Source organism: Quercus robur, chromosome 3 (genome assembly GCF_932294415.1).
Source record: "Quercus robur chromosome 3, dhQueRobu3.1, whole genome shotgun sequence".
NCBI lineage: Eukaryota > Viridiplantae > Streptophyta > Magnoliopsida > Fagales > Fagaceae > Quercus > Quercus robur.
In genome coordinates, this window is record NC_065536.1 from 25,750,506 (window position 1) to 25,767,082 (window position 16,577).

At 33.9% G+C, this 16,577-nt stretch overlaps 2 protein-coding genes across 2 annotated transcripts; both read right to left on the bottom strand.

Annotated features, from left to right (window-relative positions):
- Positions 1–5,899: 5,899 nt before the first annotated feature.
- On the bottom strand, positions 5,900–6,671 carry LOC126717606 (agamous-like MADS-box protein AGL61). Its single transcript, XM_050419438.1, has one exon. The coding sequence runs from the start codon at positions 6,665–6,667 to the stop codon at positions 5,900–5,902; it is 768 nt and encodes a 255-aa protein (XP_050275395.1). The 5' UTR covers positions 6,668–6,671.
- A 2,706-nt stretch (positions 6,672–9,377) lies between these two features.
- LOC126717605 (20 kDa chaperonin, chloroplastic) lies at positions 9,378–12,934 on the bottom strand. Its single transcript, XM_050419437.1, has 6 exons — positions 12,767–12,934; positions 11,571–11,755; positions 10,573–10,752; positions 10,336–10,491; positions 9,789–9,866; positions 9,378–9,657 (listed from the first exon to the last, which is right to left on the bottom strand). The coding sequence occupies exons 2-6, from the start codon at positions 11,751–11,753 to the stop codon at positions 9,484–9,486; spliced, it is 771 nt and encodes a 256-aa protein (XP_050275394.1). The 5' UTR covers positions 11,754–11,755; positions 12,767–12,934; the 3' UTR covers positions 9,378–9,483.
- Between the last annotated feature and the right edge of the window lie 3,643 nt (positions 12,935–16,577).

Here is a 16,577-nt window from a genome sequence, read left to right on the forward strand (position 1 = left end):
AGAAAAGCCCCTAAAACCTATAAGATGATAAAAATACACCCTAAACCTACAAAATGACTTAAATAGCCTCGAAACCTAAAAAATTACCAAAAGACCCTGAAACCTAAAAAATGACTGAAATACCCTCAAAGCTTTAAAAAAAAAATCGAAATACCCCCTAAAACTCAAAAAAGTACCAAAATACCCTAAAACCTATAAAATTACCAAAATACCCCCGAAATCTTAAAATTACCAAAATACCTCTGAAACCTAGAAATTACCAAAATACCCCTAAAACCTAAAAAATGACAAAAATGCCCCCATAACCTAAAACATGACTGAAATACCCTTAGAATCTAAAAAATGACCAAATAACCCCAAAACCTAAAAAATTACCAAAATTCCCTCAAAATCTACAAAATGACTGAAATATTCATAGAACATTTAATTTGATGAAAATACCCTCGAAACATCCAAAATACCTTAAACCTCAATTTTGGTAATTTAAGAGGTTTTAGGTGTATTTTGGTCATCTTCCAAGTTTATGGGTATTTTGGTCACTTTAAAGGTTTCAATGGTATTTTGGTCATTTTAGATTTTTTTTGGGAGGGGGGGGGGGGTATATTGGTCATTTTAGAGGTTTAGGGCTATTTTGGTCATTTTATAGGTTTCAGGGTATTTTTGGTAATTTTAGAGGTTTGAAGTTTTTTTGGTCATTTTAAAGGTTTTGTGCATATTTTGGTCATTTTATAGTTTTGAGGGTATTTCGGTTATTTTTTAGGTTTAGGGTGTATTTTTATCACCATATAGGTTTTAGGGGCATTTTTGTCATTTTATAGGCTTCGGGGGGGTATTTAGGACATTTTATAGGTTTCGGGGGTATTTTGGTAATTTTTTAGGTTTTAGGGGGCATTTTGGTAATTTTTTAGGTTTTAGGGGGCATTTCGGTCATTTTTTAGGTTTAGGGGGTATTTTGGTAATTTTCAAGTTTTGGGTGTTTCGGTTAGTTTTTAGTTTCCAAAGGTTCGGTCATTTTTTTTAGGTTTGGGGGGCATTTTGGTAATTTCTATGTTTTAGGGGTATTTCAGTCAAATTTTAGGTTTCAGGGGATATTCCGGTCATTTTTTAAGTTTATGAGGGTATTTTGGTAATTTTAAAATTTCAGGGGTATTTTGGAATTTTTTTAGGTTTCATGGGCAGTTTGGTCATTTTTTAGGTTTCGGGGGTATTTTGGTCACTTTTTAGGTTTAGGGGGTATTTTGGTAAATTTAGTGGATTTTTTAGTATATTTGGTGATTTCTGGGGTATTTTGGTCATTTTAGAGTTTCATAGGTATTTTGCTCAGTTTAGAAATTTTGGGATATTTTGGTCATTTTAGTGGTTTTTGAGCATAATTGGTGATTTTAGAGATATCAGGGGTATTTTGATCATTTTGGAGGTTTAATGGGTATTTTGCTTATTTTAGAGATTTTGAGAATATTTTGGTCATTTTAGTGATTTTTGAGCATATTTGGTAATTTTATAGAAATTGGGTTTGGGTAGGGTATGGATATCCATGGGCAAACAAACTGGGCAGCAATTGGGTATGGATACTAATTGGGTAAGATAATCAAGTATCCATGGATAAATTAATTGGGTTGGGTATGGGTATACCCTACCTATACCCTACTCATGGCCATCCCTACGAGTTCCTTTTACTTAGCTATCTCTATCTGTACCTTAGCCCAATTCCTCTATCATAGCCAACTCTATTGCTATTATTCTAGGTTTTTTCTACTGCACTTATATTACAAATACAAATCCTTTGTATTATTTATTGTTTTCCATTTTATATTCCAACAATCACAATTTGTTATATATTTGTTTAACTTTCCTTATAAAATAGTCAAAGTTTAAAATGGAAAAAAAAAAAAATAAGCACATGACAAATTATGATTGGTAGAGCATAAAGTGGAACACAAAAGTGGTAAAAGAAATTTGTATTCTTATATTACTTTTATAATACGAGTCCAAATCTCCTGTCTCATTTTGCCTGCTCCACTCTATGCTCTACCAATAAAAGTTTGCCACATGTCCTCTTAATTAATTAAATTCTAATTTTATGCTTTTACTATTTGTTGCCTAAAATAAATAACAGTAAATAAATTAAAAAAAATAAAAACCATCATGGCCAAGACAACCCCATAACCGGTCCACCACCACCACCTTTGCCAACGGCCGGAGCAACATATTGTCGAAGTCGTCATCTTCGACCAACCACCATCACTACCTTGCCGACGGCAGTAGCAAGAGTATCAAAAGTTATAGAGAAATAAAACCTCAAATCAAAGGAAAGCTTTTTCTCTCTCATATTGTTGTATGTCTCTCATGGATTTTCAAAATTTTCTTGCACTTTCTCTCTATTTCCTTTTCCTTTTCTATCCTCCTGATCCATCTCATTCTCCTATGCAATTGCCCAGATGACTTGGAGACAAGAAAATGCATCTCTCTCTCTCTCTCTCTCTCTCTCTCTCTCTCTCTCTCTCTCTCTCTCTCTCTCTCTCTCTCTCTCTCTCTCTCTCTCTGTGTGTTTGTTGTGTATGTGTTTGTGAAAATGCCACTGAGAATGGTTTGAATTTGATACGGTTTTTCACAAGCAAGGATTAATGCCTGAAACTTAAGAAGGGTGGTTTCTTTGAAGCTTTTTATCCCACTCATCCAAGGTCTCTGTGTGTGTTTATTTTGATAAACTTCAGGTTGTGGTGGTATGGGTGTGAACTGGTGGTAGTGGTTGGCTGGCGTTGACGACGTCAGCGATTTGTGGTGGTAGCAGTGTGGCTAGTGGCTGTGGTTGGTCGGCATAGACGTTGCCAATGAAGGTACAGTTGTGGCCTATGGGATGCCTTGGCCTAGGTGGTTTGTTTATTTTAATTTAGGGTAAACTACGTATTTGGTCCCTATTCTATACACCATATTTCAATTTGGTCCCTAACTTTTCAATTGTGTCAATTTGGTCCCTAACCTTTTAATACTGTGTCAATTTAGTCCTTAATATTATTTTTTGGATGAAAATTGATAATGCGTTTAATGGTCAAAATAAAATATTAGCTTTCATTGATGTGACAATACGCTATAATTTTATTTTGACCATTTGACATGTCATCAATTTTCATCCAAAATATAACAATAAAGACTAAATTAACACGACACTAATGGGACACTAAAAGGTTAGGGACCAAATTGACACAATTGAAAAGTTAGGGATCAAATTGACATATTCTATAAAAGATAGGGACCAAATATGTAGTTTACCCTTTAATTTATTTATTGTTGTTTATTTTAGGTAACAATTAGTAAAGGCATAAAATTAGAATTTAATTAATTAGAGGGACATGTGACAAACTTTTATTAGTGGAGTATAAAGTGGAGCAAACAAAATAAGAGTATAAGATTTGGACTCCTATGATACCCCTTGGTTATTACTATAAAAGACATACATTGTGCTTTATTTTATACAATTCAATACAACCTTTAATAATTATAATGCTACAAGCAAAGTACACATGAATTAAAATAAAAAAATATATTTAAAAAAAAAAAAACCACCGGGAAGGAAATATAGAAACTACGTACCTTTGTTTAGGATACCAAATTATCAATGAACTGGTTGCTCTCCGCTGCGTAAACCTCCATTCGGAAGGCTGAGCAACTGAGCAAGGACAGTCAATTTGGTGAATGAGAATAAATGTGTAGGGCAGATTTATTGATCTTTTCTCTCTGTTTTTTTGCTTTTAAAAGTGAAAGAAATAAAGAGCCCAGTTGAAAAGGCTGTAACATCCACAAGGCTCGACCTTGCTGTAAGGCATTTCATATCACTTTTGGTAGAAGACACTTCCATTATAACAAGACTCATTTTTCCCTTTGTCCACCACTCACTTAAAAATAATAAAGAATTAAGTATAGAGCAACTAATCAAAGTACCTGTCTCCTTCGCGCCACAACGTTGCAAGTTGTTTTTCTACTCGCTAATGTGAATCAGACTTTAAGGTGAAATGTTGGAACTGCCTGTCACACTTTTTTTTGTCCTTTTTAAAAAAAAATTTTATTTTTGTGGGGGAGTAGTAAAAGTAAAACCAAGCTGAGGATGAAATCTCAAAAAGTAAAACAAAAACTATATGGTAAAGAGTAGGAAGTATCTTTTTTTTCTCTCTTTTTAGAAATGTAGAAACGTAAGACCAAATTGAGGAAAATGATAACTCACAACAAAAACTAAGATGAAAAGTTGGAAGTACTGAGTATATGACTTTTTTTTTTTTAAATGTAAAACCAAATTGAAGAAACTCACAATGAAGACTAAGATGATTTTTCTTTTTTTTTTAATGTAAAATCAAATTGAAGGAACGACAACTTGCAACGAAAATTAAGATAAAACTTTTTTTTTTAAAATATTGATGAAAGTAAATATCTATCTTATAATCAGAAAAAAAAAAAAAAAAAAAAAAAAAAAAAAAAAAAAAAAAAAAAAAAAAAAAAACTATGAACTAAGTATCTGACCTGACTTTTTTTTTTCTTTTTTTTTTTTTTTTAAGTAAAGAAAAATAAAATGAGAGGAAGACACAGCACACAGACTGCAGCAAAAGTTTGAATAAAATGATGTTGAATTTGTATTAATTTCTGACCCTCCGCTTAATCTGCAACACAAAGATTACTCACACAGGTCAAAGGAATTAATGCAGTACTGATCTCCACATGCGAATGAAAATGGACAGTCACACGCTCAAAACGATAAACCGATTATGATCTGAATTGAAGCAGATCTGACTGTGTGCATCCTCGTACAGAAAAAAAAAGGGGAAATAAAATTAACACCAACAATCACTAAACAAAATTAAAATTCTATTAGGATTTGGTGTACAACTTATAATTACACTATCCATTCAAATGGTATCAATATAGATTTTGTTTTTTTTGTCAAATAAAACAATAGAAAGTAAACAATCACAATCCTATTAATCCTCTATTAAAAAGAACATGGATAAAAAATAAAAAAATAAAAAACACGCAAGGCACTACAACCTTAACGCCTTCTACTAGGACAGCCCGCCAGAGAATGCCTAAGCTTCAGGTAATATTTCCAACACCACAGATACACGTTTGGTAAGAACTCTATTTTCTGTCTCTCCCTCTTCTTTATTATATATTGTATATCACTCACAAATAAAAGGCATTACTCTAGAAGAATTAGGGGCGTTTGGTAACATTGTTCTAGTAACATTGTTTGTATTTTTTGGAAGTACTTGTGAGCAAAAAAAATGTGTGAAAATACGTGTAATATTGTTTAAAAACTGAAAAATGTTGCTTAAACTACCATATCAAACGGCCCCTTAGGAACTGTTTGGTATATGTGTTTAAACACATATTTTCAGTTTCTACACATGTTTTCATCCACTCGTATTTTTAAAAAATCTGAAAACTGTTGTTTAAACACACGTACTAAACGGGCCTTAATCTCTTACCAACAAATCAAAAAAGGAACAAGGTAAACACTAAACACACATTTTGCTTGTTTTCATATTTTATATATAAGGTTGTATTCAAATTAAATTTGATGTACATTTAAGCAATGTTACATCAAGGAAGAGATGATCCATTACAAATTTATCATCCTTTTAACCTCCTTAACCTTCACCCAAACCATGCATAAAGAGGTAGAATTATTTGGAATATAATTTCTCAATTCTGACACAAGATACTTATTAGATCTAGTGCCATTCTGCTCCTTTTGTAGGGTTTATATTTCATCTCAACTTCACTTTAGAGGTTAAAAAAAAGAAACTGCAAACTAATAAACAAATCTTTATGCAAGAAACTTAAAACATCATCCATCAATCTTCAAATCATCCCATTTAAATAAATTAAATAAATAAGGGAAAACAGACACCTACTGTCCCTGTCCAAACGGACCAAACCCAAGACCATGACTATAAAAAAACCCACCACCACCATTATTACCACCCTGAAAATTGCTGGGATGAACAAAACCATCCCCCAATGGGCCCAATCCAACATGTCCCAACCTCAAATCCACTGATGGCACCACTACAGGACTCTTACTCATACTCTTATTCATCCTCATCTCATTCACTCTGTCCACCACTTTCTTCCTCACCTCTTGCAAAGCCCACTTATACTGATGCATCTCCTCTAACCCCATGTTCTCATCCAATGCTTCATCCCACCATAACTCTCCTCCTCTTTCCTTCACCTTCTGCTCGATCTCCGCCAAGTGCCGCTTCTCCTTCTCCAACACCTTCTCAGCCTCAGCATATTGCCTGTTGAACTCGTTCGCATCCACTGGTAACGAATCTCCAAACCCGCTATTATCATCATAGTTATTGCTGTTGTTGTTGTTATTTTCTGAGAGATAGCGGTTGACGACGGTGTCAACATCTGGGTGGCCAAAACAGTACGTCTTCCCTTTCCCTTTCTCGTTTTCTTTCTCTTTGTCTTTCTCTTTCTCAGTTATAACCATTACAGCAACTTCAGCACCACACAACACACAAAGCTCGCTGGCTTTCTTGAACAGCCCTGCACGTCGCTTTGAGAAGGTGACCTGTCTTTTTGTGCCTTCTAGTTGCTTCACCTCGATCTTTTGCCTGCCTTGGGTTTTCTTCGTCTTCTTCGGTATAACCATGTCCATGGTTGCCATGCTGACTCTCTTAACGCGTAGAAAAAAGAAGAAGAGGAAAAGGGTTAGAGAATAGAGACCGGGTTTAGCGAGAGCTCCTAGGGTGAATCATGAATGTACGTGTATTTATATAGAGGGTATTTATATATGGACATTCCTTAATTAAGGGTTAATAAACTTGGACTTTTCTTTAGAGAGATTCTTAATTGATTCTTCTTTATATTTGTCATTAATTTTTGCCTAGCACCATAATACACTTGTTGATTTGTTGCCAGGATGAAAAACGATCTTGCAAATTTTTTGATGCTGTAATCTACTAATCTTTGAGTTGTCACACATATCTCTCTCAAAAAGAAAAAAGAGTTGTCATACACAACCTAAAGCATCGGGGTTCAAATTATATTTTTCACCAAAGGAAAATAATAATTATAAAATCCTTCTCACATTAAAAAAAAAAATCCTTTTAGTTCTTAAAAATCTAACTGCGTTGCTTTCTCCTATATTGGTCAAGTGAATTGGCAGTTGACATCGATGTCATGCAATTTAATATGAAAAAATTTGTTAATGATTTGGGTTCAAAATTTCAAATTAGTTATGAATTGACCTTGTTGATGATGATGCCGTAAGGGCGTGTATAGATTGGATTGGGTTAGGTTAGTTTTTTTTTTTTTTTTTTTTTTGACCTAAACCCAATCTTTCTAGGATTGAAAAATCTTCAATCCAACCCAGCTTATGGAATAGGAATGGCAATAGGACAGGCGGGATGGGACAATGCCAAATGATGAAGTTTTCATTTCTGCTCTGCATGATTTTGTCTTATCTCATCCTCATCCCTTACCCTTAGGGCTTTATGTAGCCCACCACACAAACTCAACTTTTAGTGTTAATCTGTCACACTCCGCCTCACCCTTATTACGTTTTTTTTTTTTTTTTTTTTTTTCATAAAACCTATTTCATTAATATATATATATATATACACACACACACATATATGTATGTATATATGTATGTATTGAGACACACAAGGGAGATGGAAAAGGGTTCTAACACAAAGGCACATCACAATTCCACTCAAAAACCATGATAACTTTTAAGGGAGAGTGAGATAAATTATACTACACACAACACACTCTCTATTTCATTAATTTAAATATACTTGACATTACAATTAAATTTATTACATTAAATCAAACTAATTTTTAGTAAGGATTGAATAACATTATCCAAAATGTTTAACAAGACAATATTACAATAAAACAAAGGGTTTTAATGTTCATGCATTCAAATACTAAGTAATACAAACTAAGTCTTTAACACTAATAGAGCAGGGTGGGATGGGGTGGGGTTGAAAAGCTTAAACTCATCCCCACTTCACCCAAGGGTGTGGGGAAAAAATCTTGCCCCATCCTCGTCCCATTACCTTTGCGAGGTGGGAAAAACCCTGACGAAATGGAGTTGGGTCGGGTGGGTCTTAATTTGCCATCCCAATGGTAGCTCTAAAATTTAACTCAATCACCAGTAAAATTGTAAATATCAAGTTGCCCTAGATCATTTAGTTGGGACTATTTTGTTTGGTTTAATTAGAAAATAAGTTTTTATTCAACTATATAAAGCTCATTATTCAATAAATGATAAAAAAAATTACACAATGACGTTTAATATTTCAATTTCATCAAAACTAAGTGCTAAAATAAATTAAACTAAAATTTTTTAATCCTAGTCTCAAAATCTAAAATAAATTAAACTAACAAGTTTAAACTTAAACTCAAAATTCAAAATAAATCAAACTAACAAATTTAAGATACATATTGCATATTTTTTAGACTAAGTTCATTTTGGCCCTTAAAATCTAGAGTTGTTTTCGTTTTTCCATTTATATATCAAAATTTTCATTTGGTTTTGTTTTTCGTGTTAACCATTTCGTAACTAATTTGACATTCACTTAAATTACTTTCATGGAAGTTTGTATATGATATGATTAGAGACAAATATGCAATAGAATGTGTAGTTTTTTTTTTTTTTTTTTTTTGGAGAATCAATAGAATGTGTAGTTGTATCATGTAAGACCTCCGACCAGATATAACACGCACCTCTTGGGTGCCATTTGTAAGTTTTTGTAACTAGTACTGTTTGCTCTTTTCCCATCATAATGATTACTTTGGGCAGTTTAAGCTGTAAGTCAAGAAATTTACGATACAATTACGGTTTTCATACTAATACCGTATTTGTCTCCTAGTGAGATTTTGTGTAGTTTAGTGACATGTGTACTTGCATTCAGATATGGATGCAGAAAAATTGCTGAGTCAGACAAAAAAGCATGGAGCTGGTTTAGTTAGCTACTCCTTTCAAACCATAGTGGCAAAGAGACAGGAATTAGAGTAAGAGATTCGAAACCACAAAGGCAGTGCATTTTTCTTATGGTAGTATTGTCCTCAAGTTTGAAATAAACAATCATTACGTTGGACTTCTTGTCTTCATTCAAAGAAAAATCACGACTACAATGGGGTTAAACTCCTCTAAACAGAGGTAACTTGTGAAACATCAAGAGCAAAGAAATGTTGACCAGATGGGGACTTGATTAAGCGTAACACAAAGTATACAAAATATGATGGTAGACTCGCATGAAGGGCTTTGCACGTACCAATACAGGATGCATCCATTCATATGTTAAATGAACCTGAGACGTTTCAATGTATTAGTATGGACTGAAAATACTGGAATCTGACACAGCTGCAATCAACACTCCAAAGTGCTAATATATTCCAAAATCCATATGTCTAGAGGCACTTTTGCCAAAATTTTCTCAAAATACAAATTAAGCATATAAAACCAAACAACTAAGAAAGAACGGCCATAACATCTGAAGCCCTCAAAGCAATATAATCAAAACCGTCTTTGCCCTTGAAGTCATTCCCAGCATACTTGGAGAACATGACTGTGCTCCCTTGGGTGAGGGATAATGGTTTCCTGTTGCCTTCTTCATCCAGAGGACCTGGTCCAACTGCAATCACCTGTCACATCCAATGCAGAATACACATCAAGTATTAATCTCATAGGCCCACAACACCAAAAGCTCATCCTAATACAAGTATTCAGTTAGTGCTTGGGATAACGAAGAAGCTGATGATGCTCGAGTTCTCACCGTCCCAATAGAAGGCTTCTCCTTTGCTGCCTCTGTCAGCAACAAACCTCCAGCTGTCTTTTGCTCAGCCTCAGCAACCTGCACTCAGAAGTCAAATGTACAAAGGTATAATAAATAGATTAACTTCAGGTTCTCAGTGATCCACATTACAAACCACCAAAAAAGGAAGTAACCATCATATCTTGCTGAGATAAAAGACAGGATATGTCACACAGCTACATACTTATATGAGAGAACAAATGGGTGCAACTGCCAAAGCCTAATTATACCTATTTCCAGGGTTTTTCTTCCAGAGTATGCCAAAGACAACTTACAGACTATAACCCAGGATCAGAACAGAACCAAAGAGTGCAACGACCAAAACTTAATTATACCCATTTCCAGGATTTCTTTTTCAAGAGTACATGTAAGGCAGCTTACCAACTACAAGCCCAGGATCAGAACACCTTTAAATGAACGTGATGATTTATTTATGCTTGGCTGTACTCCACAAAATACACTTGATGAATACACACACAAGAGTAATGAACATTAAAAGAAGACAAACCTTAATTAATACTCTATCATTCAGGGGCTTGAGATCCTTGACATCATCCGTTTCAAGAATACCAACTATATCATCATCCTTCAAAATAAGATGCTTTGAACCATTGAAGTCCAGCTCAGTCCCAGCATACTTGGAATACACAACTTGGGTGCCAGTCTGTACAAGGAAAAACAATTAGTGAAAGAAACAAAAAATGGAGAATTGAGAGATAGAAAAATGTATCAAGTAAAAGGTAACCTTCACACTGATGTCCACTTTGCTCTTCCCAACTGTCTTCCCCTCTCCTATAGCAACCACCTCACCTCCTTGAGGCTTTGTTTGAGCAGTTGTTGGAAGTAAAATTCCACCATCAGTCTTTTCTTCTGCAGTTTTGATCTTGACCAACACTCTATCACCCAAAGGCTTAATCGAAGTGTACTACAGAACAGAATACTCCCATGTCAGATAAGCCACACACAGCATAAATTGTATCACGTCTTCTATAAATGTAAATCCTCACTGCTCTGTGTGCTTGTATCTTGCAGTTTGATGAAAATACAAGCTTTCTAAACAGAGAAGTATTGTAGTACTTATATGAGACAGACCCCTTTTTCTTTTTGGTAAATTATGCACGCATTGGGTTTTGAACCCTTGATCTCATCCTCCACCTATTCTTATGGGAGGGACCATCATGCACATAACAGAATAGACTAAAGACCATGAAGAAAGGCTCAGTAAGATTCCAAAAGTTTATAGCAATAAGAACAATGACAAAGAAGCAGTTTCTTTCACTCCCTTACACCCCAAACTAGTTTTCATTGTTTCATTGGCACACAGCCTTAAATAAAAAGGTTCTGTGATATCACTGAATATTTTCTGGTAAAGTTGAAGCAGGTCATTTATTGGAAACTAAACTGGATTAAGACATAAAATAACAGTAGCTAATGATGCTTTCCAGAAAAAAGTTCAACTCATCACATTGCATCAACTTGAACCCTCCAATCTCATGTTTTAAACCAAGTCCATCACACAAATTAAGGAGAAGCCTATCCCAAAAGACCCAAACCAACCACATACAACTACATATCTACAACAAGCAAAACCCCCAAACACTACAAAACAACAAACTTAATTAATCACCCAAAGGAACCAACCACAAAAAGCTACCACCAATAATATCAGTCTCAAACACAAAGCTACAGCACTAGCAAAAACAACACTAATTAGAAAACAGAATAAGGTAGTGAAAATACTACCTTGGGAGCAACCACAGTTGCAGCTTTGACAACCAGACCCCGGAACGACCTCTGCGAAAGGACACTCCCTACTCTGCAATGCCCCACTGAAGGACCAACCTTCACAATTGAAGGCCTAAGCCCTGGAAATGATGGCAAGTTCCTTGTTGACATCGAGGATGCGGTTAATTGAGCTGTAGCCATTTCTGATAACCCCCACAAAAACAAAAACCCAGAAACCAAAATTGGAAAAGAAACAAAAAAAAAATCAGATTAATAAGTCTCGAGTCCTCCATTGCAAAAGAAAAGAACTTTACTTGATACAACCAAATCCACACACACTTGGGGCTCATAATACATTTAAATTTATAGAAAACAGTGATACAAAACAAAAGAGAATTAAAGAATGGATGCCACCAAAAAAAAAAAACCAGAAAGCCAAAAATCAGGTTAATAATTCAGAATCCTCTAAACAAAAACCTAAACAACAAAAATTGAATCCATTAGCGAGAGAAAAACAAGAGCTGTACTTGACCCAGACCCAACCAAACCAATTTCATAACTTGGGGTATAGAATGCTTTTATATTTAATTTACAGAAACAAAAAACTGCCAAAGCATAACATTCAAAAGAAAAAGAGATTTGAAGAGTTGAAAAGTTATTACCTTGTTACTGTTAGTATTGAAAGATGTAATGAGAGAATTTGTTAACATGTGGGTTTTGGAGTTTTAGCATGCAATGGATGCCACAAACAAAAAAACAAAAACCCAGAAAGCAAAAATCGAAAATCAGATTAATAAGCCAGAGTCCTCCAGAAAAAAAACCCAAAAAACAAAAATTGAATCCATTACAGAGAAAAGACAAGAACTTTACTTGAACCAACCAAACCAATTTCATGACATGGGCTTTAGAATGCTTCTAAGTTTAATTTACAGAGACAAAAAAACTAAGATTCAAAAGAGAGAGAAAAATTGAATGAGAGAATTTTTTAACAGGTGGGTTTTGGGGTTTTAGCATACAATATATTGTTTATATAAAAAAATTAGAATCTGAATCATATGTATGTGACAAATCCTATCATAATTCAAACATGGAAATTGGAATAGCAAAGAACTCCCACTATACATTACACAACATCTTTGTATTCCAAAACAGAAAGGAATGAACAAACAATTGAAGAAAAACATGAAATGGAAAAAAAGTAAAAAAACCCATACCAGAGGTAGTGTGAGAATGAACCAAGGAAGTGAGTGAAAGTGTGAGTTGGTGCTAGGGTTTAGTGATGGTTTTGGTTTTGGTTTTGGTTTTGGATAAGAAACACCTCTACTTGTGTTGTGTCAAATAAGGTCTTTTCGTTTTTACTGTGTGTTCCTCAATCTCAATCTAGGCAAGTGATATATTATTAAAATGGATCTTGAAGCTTCGGTTCAATCTGAGCCGTTTGATCCAAGGACTGTATTTTCTCGTTGTCCTACTTTGGAACACTCTAGAACCTTTTTTTCTCTTTTGTGATTTCTTTCACCCACGGTTGTTAGTTGTTACAAACAGCCAATCAATCATGGACAGCTGTTCTTTTTTGGTATGTGGTGGCGTGGGCTTCTAACTGATTGGATCTCAGCCCAATAGACTAACGTACTCTCAGAGTCATGAATTTCAATTTTTGGTTAGTTGGGTCATAATATCGGTCATTCATTCTTTGTTCTTCATACAGATCGGATGGTAGTAGTATTTGAAGGAAAAAATAATCGATTTGCCTTACTTCCAATACTTTTTTAACCGAACATGTTCTTTCGTTTTAAATATACAATGGTAAGTGGTAGTGAGTTTTAATCTTCACATTTTATTTAGTTAGTGGGTGACGTAACAGTCTCTCATTAAAACAAAAGGAGATTCTAGTTAAAAAAAATACCGAAGGTAAACCAAACTCAAAAATAACAAACTTTATATATTTATATTATGTAATTTGTGGGGGATGGGTGAAATTGAGAATTTGAGATGGTAGGTAGGATTCAAACTGGAGAGAGTTCTGCCTCACAATGAGAGTTGGTATCATAATTAGACTATAGTAACAAGAAAGTTTATAAACATAATAAATTTGATAAAAAATTTCACATCTATTACTATGATAGATAGTTATTGGTTGGTAAAAAAATGATGTTAATAGTAGGTTTAGATGAAAACCCTTAAAACTTGTCAACTCAACTATATACACTATCACATAATTGAAATTTTGTATTTTTGAAACATGATATCACAATTTTAACTGAAATCATGTTCTAAAAATACAATTTTAAAAGAAGGTATACGAAGTGTGTAATAGATTTTCCTCTTCTTCTTCTTCTTCTTCTTCTTCTTCTTTTTTTATTTATTTTAATTCCTTAATTCTCTAACATTATGTTGATGAAAATTGTTAACACATTATTAACAAAAATCATTAAATTATGTTAAACAAACATTGTCAAATTATGTTTAACAAGAATTGTTTAAATTATGTTTGTCAAATTATGTTTAACCAAAAATTGTTATTTAATAAAATTCATCAAACATAATTTCACACATAGGCCTTTTGGCGTATGGGTTTTATTGACGTGAGTAATGCCCATTTAAGATAATGTATCTCTTAATTACAATCTCTTATTTCAAGGGAAAACTTTTTGATTTCAACCACATTGTCTTTCTACATAAGTTTATTTATTTATTTATTGTGTTTGAGGGGATATGTGTTTTTATTTATTTGTGGCTGCACCTACTAATTTATTTAGGTTGCCTACGTACCCTTGATAGGGATCAAGCCAATTTCCCTTTCTTTCATTTGCTTCTTTTTAGGAATTTTAATAAACAATAATATTTTGATTGAAGTTCCCAAATTTAATTAAGGGAAAGAAAATCTCTTTTAAGCAATTTTATTTTTATGAACATGTTTTAGGAATTGTGAATTGGAAAATTCCCTCAAATCAATTTTATGGTCTTATTATTTCGAGGATTAAAAATTCCAATTTTGGTTAAGGAATTAGGAATTCCAAAGAATTCGTCATATTTGAATTTGAAGAGATTAGAAAACCCACTCTATTTAAAATAATTTTGGGAGCCAAGGACTCCATTGAAGCATATTATTTTAAATTGATGGAGTTAATAATTCCAATTTGTTTAAGATTTGGTAGAGTCAAGGACTCCATTAAGATTTGATAGAGTCCAGAACTCCATTAAGATTTGGGGTAGAGTCAAGAACTCCATTAATTTTATGGTAGATAGAGTCATGGACTCCATTAATTTTGTGGTAGAGTCAAGGATTCCATTAATTTTATAGTAGAGTCAAAGATTCCAATATATGAGAGAATTTTTATTGGTATTTAGGGAATCATATTTAAAGTTTCATATATAGAGTTAGGAACTCTTCATGAACCCATCCCTATTTGTTTTACCAAACAAAAGTTCAGTTTTAAGGAAGAGGGAGAGGGAGTGATTTAGAGAAGAAAGGGACTGATAAAATCCCAACCTAATGTTGATGCTGCGTGTTCCTCCATTGCTTGTTGCTCTCTATTTCTGTCTATGTCTCTCTTCTTCTTTTTTTCTCTATGTGTTTTTCTTTTGTGCATGCTTGCTCTTTCTCTTTGCTTGCTGAAGCTTTTTTCTGTTTTGATCACTTCAATTTATAGGGAATTTGAAGAGCAATTACTTCCTTAATTTTCTCAACTGACCAAATAAAGGGATAGAAACTGCAAAGAATGTGCACTGCACTTGCTTCTTTAACTGGTAATTGGTGTGGGTTGTAGCTGATTTTCAGCAATATACCTCTTTTCATTTGAAGTTATTTAAGGGAGTGGGGGTGTAGGGCCAGCCCTAGGCCTAGGCCATTAGGCCATGGCCTAAGGCCCCCTGACATAAAAAGGCCCCCAAATATTAGGCTGTAAATTTTTTTTTTTTTAAATTAAGGAAAAAGTGTGAGTTAGGGGTATATTTTATCCCAATCTTAAGAAGGCCTTAAAAATTAGAGTTATACTAGTAAAAAGACCCCTATAAAATTCTCGCCTTAGACCTCAAACAATCTTGGGCCGGCCCTGGTGGGGTGTGTGGCAAGAGGTTATTTCACTCCGTCACACGTCCCATCATTTAACATCTTATCTTTTTTTCGTTTTTTTTTTTTTTTTTTTTTTTAATTAATGGGTAGTGACAATTTTTTTTTACGTGAGCTAGGGTGCCATACATTTGGCAAGATAACCCCCCTCTTATATTTTTGAGCCAATTTTTGTAATAGATTTTCAATTTTTTTAAGAAATAATACTTTAAAAAAAAAAAGTAATAAGCATACATACACATGGGAGATATGGAATGAAGTTCTAATATAAAGACACACCACAAATTCCACTCAAAAGTAATGGTAAAATAATACTATTTATATATAAACCCATAATTTATTTCTCAATATTGACCTATTTGTCTACCCATAATTTATTTTTAGGGTCTTCTCAAAGGCACTAGCAAATAGATTAAAATCTGCTCTACCAAGACTAATTTTCAAGCATTAATCCGCCTTCATGATGGATCGGCTCATCTTGAACAACATCATGGTGGCCTTTGAGATTTTGCACTACATGTGAAAATCACAACTTCAGAAAAATAGGGTAAATGGCTCTAAAACTAGACATGAGTAAAGCATGAGTGGAATAGGCATTCATGGAAAAATTGTTGGGAAAGATGGGCTTCAATGATATGTGGATCCAACTCATGATGGAATGTATTACCTTGGCAACATACTCGATCTTAATTAATGGAGAACCTTAAGGACATATTACTTTAACTAGGGGACTTAGATAGGGTGAGTGACCCACTATCTTCCTATCTTTTTCTTCTATGTACGGAAGGCCTACATGGACCGATAAAAAAGGCTACAACTGAGGGGATATTACGAGTGTCTTTATTTGCGGTAATGGACCTAAACTAACCCACTTGTTATTTGCAAACGATAGTCTTATCTTTTGTAGAGCAAAGATGAGTGAATGCCAAAAAATTACTGGAAATACTCTCAAC